The 6,365-nt window shown below is 34.0% G+C and overlaps 1 protein-coding gene across 1 annotated transcript; it reads left to right on the plus strand.

Moving 5' to 3' along the window:
• Nucleotides 1–3,253: 3,253 nt before the first annotated feature.
• LOC107842143 (auxin-responsive protein SAUR71) lies at nt 3,254–4,254 on the plus strand. The gene has a single exon (XM_016685908.2). The coding sequence runs from the start codon at nt 3,500–3,502 to the stop codon at nt 3,932–3,934; it is 435 nt and encodes a 144-aa protein (XP_016541394.1). The 5' UTR covers nt 3,254–3,499; the 3' UTR covers nt 3,935–4,254.
• The last annotated feature ends 2,111 nt before the right edge of the window (nt 4,255–6,365 follow it).

Consider the following 6,365-nt stretch of genomic DNA (forward strand, 5'->3'; position numbering starts at 1 on the left):
TGCAACCCTAGTTGTTTTTCTCTTTTAGTGCTCTTGGATGATGAGCTTTGAGATGAAAATAGGGTTGCAATATATTTAGAAGATATATATTTCGTAGGGTTAAGTTTAGGGACGTGTAAGGAGTGTTTAAAGACTTAATTACCTTTAAAATAACTCAAAACGGAGTGTTTTTAACACCTAGAATTGACTTAGGCGGCGCCCAAGTGATCGCCTATGCTTGGGTTGGACGGCGCCTAACCAATCGCCTATGCTTGGGTTGGACGGCGCCCAACCAATCACCTATGCTTGGGTTGGGCGGCGCCTAACCAATCGCCTATGCTTACTGTCTCTCACGAAAATGGGCATAACATTTCGCTCGGGTATTAGATTAAGGCGAAATTGTTATCGTTGGAAAGCTAATTCGATTCTCTACAATTTGGTGGGTCTAAATCAGCCAAAATACCACATTAACATCGAGTTATACTCATTCAAAGATGACCCTTGCAATATCGAACACTAAAACTTGATGGATTCAAAAACTCTTAGCTTGTATTACCTTAAGTGACTCATATGAACATGCTTAATGCATCATAAGCTATCCTATCACTAGGATATTCATTGTAAGTCATGTACTCAAGTATGAATCACAGGATAGGAGATTTCACACGTAGGAATACTTATTCACTTCCTAGCTTAGAAACATGCGGGGTATTACAGACTAATACCCCACACCAGACATGAGATAAAATAATCCTTCATTTATTTATCCCTTATACCTCACATCAAACGACCCCTTAGGGTTCGAAGCAGCAGCGTGGGTTTAACTCATGCATTATGCATTACACTCTTATCACTAAATCAAAATTCTAACTAAATCATCTATTTCTTTATAGTTTTTGGGGCAAAATGTTATATCCTATAAATAAAAATTGTGGTGAGACGAATATAATGCCTCCATTCTTTATCTTAACAAGAAATTGCAAATTCTAGCCTCCATATATGAAAAAATATAGCTTATGAACAACTTTCCTTTTAAGTTATTCTTACGCAAGATACATACGAATTAGTTTAACATTTAGTACCAATATCAAACATCAAACGATAACTTTTAAAAATAGTTACGTCTTTTTGTGAATGCAAATACATGTACTAGAAATTGTAAATTCTAGCCCTCCATATATGAAAAAATATATGTTAAAGAATTTTCTTTTTAAGTTATCCTTACGTAAGATACATATGAATTAGTTTAATATTCATACTAATATCGAATATGAGACGATAACTTTTAAAAAAAAGTAATGTCCTTTTGTGGATGCCAATATTCCAACCATTCTATTTTGACATTTGGCAAGTAGTGCCGTCCTTAGTCTACTTATTTGTCCAAAATTCTCTTTGATTTTTCTTCTCTTTCAAAAGTTGTGTTTATCCACTCTTCATTCTTTTTTGTTTTTTTTAATAAAGAAATTATTGGTAGTTTTGACTAATTTTTAATCACATAAAGTGATAAATATTCCAACGGTTAATTATTATAATATATACTTTATACTCTTTCTGAGTTCAATCTCAATTTATGTGAAACCAATAATTTGATACATAATGATTAAAAAAAATATAATATATATTTTATACTTTTTTTGAATTTTGTCTCAATTTATATGACATCATTAACTTGACAAAATACTTAAGAAAAATAAAGATTTTTAAAATTCATCATCTAAAATTGTCTTTAGATATTTGTGTAGTAAGGGATAAAAAAATTTTTAAGTTAAATCATTTTTAATAATTTACATTCTTTTTTAGACGTACTAAAAAGAAAAAGTACCACATAGAGTACAACGGGGGGCGTATATGCTTTTTTGTTGAAACCTTCGTGAAAATTCACAATTTTTGCCACATTTTCTGCCCTTTCGGCAGGGGCGGAGCCACCTCTCATCGAGGAGGTTCTGAACCCCCTTCGACGAAAAATTATACTATTTATAAATGATTCAAATTATTTTTTATGTATATTTAGTAGATGTTAAACTCCTTCAGTTAGTTCGTATGTTTACTTTTGAGTCTTTTCAATGAAAATTCTGGCTCCCCTACTATTTTTTAGTGGGCATTTTGTAGTGAGTTCGTTCACTATTTAGCTCGGAGACCAGAAAGAAGGGGTATATACTTTATAGTATTTTCTTTTAGATATTTTTGGCTTCATGGGTACCCACCATTTTCAGCCATCCAACGTATATTATACTTAAAATGAAAATGTTGGTGATAAATCAATTTTTTTTTAGTTGGTTAATTGGAGTTAATTAAGTTAAGCTTGATTTTTGATTATTCAATTATGTAATGGTTAAAAATTATATTTGTTTGTTATAAAGGAATCTAATGGTTGTAACTAATCCAATATTCCATTTTAAGTAATGGCTTAACGGCTAAAAACTAAAATATAGCATGAGTTATTGCTAATTCTATTTAAAGAAAGTGTTTTTTTTTTCTTTTTAAATGTTTGTAAATATTATTTGATATAACAAACTCTAGATCTCTACCATCCATTTACCTAATTAATCAAGGTATAATATTTGGTTGGTATTTAGTGTGGACGGTATCCTCTGTCAAGTAGTAAGAGAGAAAAAAAAAAGGACTTATCTCAGATCTTTAAGTTTCACATTTGAATATCTACTAATTTGAATTGCTCGGGACAAAAAATTCCGCAAACCACATGTCGACTGCACTTTCAAACGGTTAGCTTTTTTCTTTTATTGTTCTTAAATTAAATAAAATGAACGTCAAATAATCAGATTCGACGATTCTCTGAGCGCCCATTGTATTTTTTTTTTTAAAGAGTGGTTTAACAATTTAAGGGTAGAAAAAATGTATTTGCACGTACAATTTTTGTCACTTAATCATGAGTACATAATGTGCATGTAATCACGCTTTAATTAAACTTTAAATTAATTACAAGCGCGTGTAAATTTAAATTTTTTTCCTCTTTAATAAGTCCTATGTAAGATGAATTTAGTAAAGAATCTCGAGTTCATCTGATTCAGTAACTTTAGCTTAAACCTTTTCTATGTGTTATAAAAATTACTAAAAAGTATTGATGAAGATTTTGAACCCAATAATAAAACGCATCACTAGAAAATGAAAATTTCCTATGAAATTTCTATAGAAACGTTAGTTAGAAATTTAAATTCTTTTAATAATATTGAAATGTGATAAAATTTTGAGTGCAACCACGTAAAATTTAAATTTTGAATCTGTCTATGATATGAGGTCTTCTTGACATATATATATATATATGCTATTATTGATAAGTCAAAAGTGCATAGAGACAACATCGAAGGACAAGTAAATTAAACCACTACAATCATATAGGCACAAACTTCCAATTTTTTAAAGTCAAAAGTTGGCCCTCTTTGAGAAATTCTCCACTGCAAAAACCAATTGCCACCCACTCTTTTTCATTGCAAAAATATTCAAGAAAGTAAACTTGTTTCTCTCTTTAGCTCTCTTTCTTCTTCATTTTCTTGTACACAAAATGCTAGGTAAGAAGTTTGGTTCAATGAAGAAATTAGTGAAGAAGGCTAAGGTTATTAAAACAACTAGTGCTAATTCTATTCACCATGATGAATCACAACATCTTGAATATTTGCTTGTTAAGAATCATGATTATGATGATCAAGATCAAGATCATCAAGGGGGTAGTCCAACAAGTGCAAAATCATCAAAAAAGATGGGGACATTTGCTATGTATGTAGGGGAAGAAAGAGAACGATTCCCGGTGCCAACAAGCTATCTTTCACATCCATTGTTCAAGATTTTGTTGGAGAAGACATACAATGAGTTTGGTTTTGAACAAACAAATGGACTTGTTGTGCCATGCAGTGTTGTTGCATTTCAAGAAGTGGTCAATGCTGTGGAGTGTTGCAATGGGAAGTTTGATTTTGGTGATTTGGTAGAGGAATTTCTATAATTAGGTTGATATTTTGTACCTCTTTTCTAATGTAAGTATGACGACTACTACAACCGTATTGTCCTGAACAAGATGGGTTTCTCGTGTGACGATAGGATATGGAGAAATAGATACAATGATTCATATATACCTTTAATATACTAGGTAAGCTTCCTTTGCTTTCCCCATGAGGTAGACTTGGAGAGGAGAAATCAATTAAGAGAAGTAATCTTGTTTATACTATAGTTCTCTTTAAATTAATGTCAACTAGCTACATTGTAAATTTTATGTGACAAGGATTGAAAGAGAAATGTAGTTGTTATTAACTTCTTGCCCTTCAATTTCATTAAGACCATTTTGAGGATGTTCATCTTACTAGTATAGCCGGTCCCAAAGCCGAATAAAAGAGGAAAAAAGAAAAGAGTTGTGGTAAGCTGACAGTCAACGTAAAACAAGGATGTACATGTCTACCATTTAAGTCTTCCTCTTGTTTTTCTTGTCATTTCACACAAGTCTTTAATTAGAAGTATATGTAGTAGTCATAGCTAGCAAGTCAAAAGGGATAATTGGTAGTTTGATTATCATCAAGAAGTGCATACATGTTATACATATATTTATTTTTGACTTAGCCAAAAATTAGATAGTACTAAACATTGTGTTAACCACACAAAGCAAATAAAAAAAGTACTTGGCTGCATGTTAGTTGGAGTTAGCAGCATTTTAGTAGTTAGGTGATAAAAAGGGCAGTCCGCTGCACTAAAGCTTTCACTATGCGTAGTGTCCAGGGGAGGACCCCTACCACAAGGGTGTATTGTATGCATCCTTACCTTGCATTTCCGTCAGAGGTTGTTTTCAAGACGTAAACCCGTAACCTCCTGCTCACATGGCAGCAACTTTACAGGTTAAATTGACCTGATGGTCTAAAATAATTTCGTTACATTGTCGATGGCCCACAAACTTCAACTTGGAGTTGATAAACTCAGCTTTTTGAAAGGAGCAGAAAAGGAACAACTTGAAACCTTGATGGTAAAAAACAAACTGTTTTTTCATTGAACATGATCAAATGAGAGAACATAATGCTTGTTTTAGTCATCAACAGTTTCCCTGTAATTTGCTACCGGTCAACAAGGATTCTTTTCATTTCACCAATGAGCTCCGGCATTTGTTCCCTAGTATGCAAGGGGAAGGGATAAACACATGCACAATCCAACTGTCCGTCTCTAATCGTGTCGAATATGACAATAGAAGGACCTACCCCGTGCACGGATGCACAGCCGATGAAGTCTTTTAATCCGATTTCTTGATGTAATGTGCTGTTGGTATCGATCACGGGGTCTTCAAATACCGATATCAGAGAAGTCCTTAGTGAAGAGGATAGCGTTAAGCCGGGATTATCAATGGCCTTGCACATGAGGAAATTCAGGTCTCCCATGTCTGAGAAATGCTTGTTGTTGTTCTTGGCGTTGATAAAAGACGTGTAACATCTCTTTGCTAGCTCCCATAAATCATCTCCTCCCTAAACGTCGTGTGTGTTGAGGATAGCAGAATGATAAAATCCTGCATGAATTAGGTCATTGTATTAATACAGGGTGTTGCCCAAGAACTAAGTTAAATGGCTAAGAGGATGTTTCCAACAGACTAGGAGGTTAAAAGACACTCCTACTAACGCGTTCATTCTCCCGACTATGCGATACTAATAGACCTGTTCCGCTCAAAAAGACACAACATTACTAGCTTTTTGGTTAGAAAAGAAACCACAGAACTTCATCGAGACCAACAAACTGGCACGGGGATTAGATGATGTGCAATTAACTTGCAAGTCACATATAACAACTTTGTTATTTACTTGAAAAGGAAATTTGTTGCAGACCAATGGAGTTATGAATTGACTGCAAAATAGCTTAATGAGTAAAAAGATTAATAGGCTTTCCTACTTAATACGCTAATCTTTTAGGTTGAGCTTTTCTATTCCTACTTAATACGCTAGTCTTTTAGGTTGAGCTTTTCTATTTAGCCTGTAACAATTACTATCAAAGCATATTGACCAATGCTTGAGCCCACTAATCAAAGTGGTGGCCTGGATTTTTGAACGGGTGCCAGCCGTAACTAATCGATAGAATGCAAGGAGTAGTCACCTCGACTAAGGAGGGGTGCCAGCAGCTGACCAACTGGTAGGATGCCAGATACCATAGGTGACTAACTAGGGTTCAAAACGAAAAAAAGAAAGGATTGGAAGCTAGACTCTCCAAAAGTGTTGGATCATCCAAAATGTACTACTTTTGGAGGATCCACCACAAACCCGTTGCCATTTTTAAAGAGTCCGAGCAAACATAGGATGCCAGTAGTGAACAACCCTGTCAGATAGGTGTCAAGAAACGTCAATACACAGTTTTTACCATTAATACAGTAACGAACCTGGAAAATCAGGGCTAAGCACTGGATTAAGAATTGA

The sequence above is a fragment of the Capsicum annuum genome, chromosome 9, assembly GCF_002878395.1.
Source record: "Capsicum annuum cultivar UCD-10X-F1 chromosome 9, UCD10Xv1.1, whole genome shotgun sequence".
Lineage (NCBI taxonomy): Eukaryota > Viridiplantae > Streptophyta > Magnoliopsida > Solanales > Solanaceae > Capsicum > Capsicum annuum.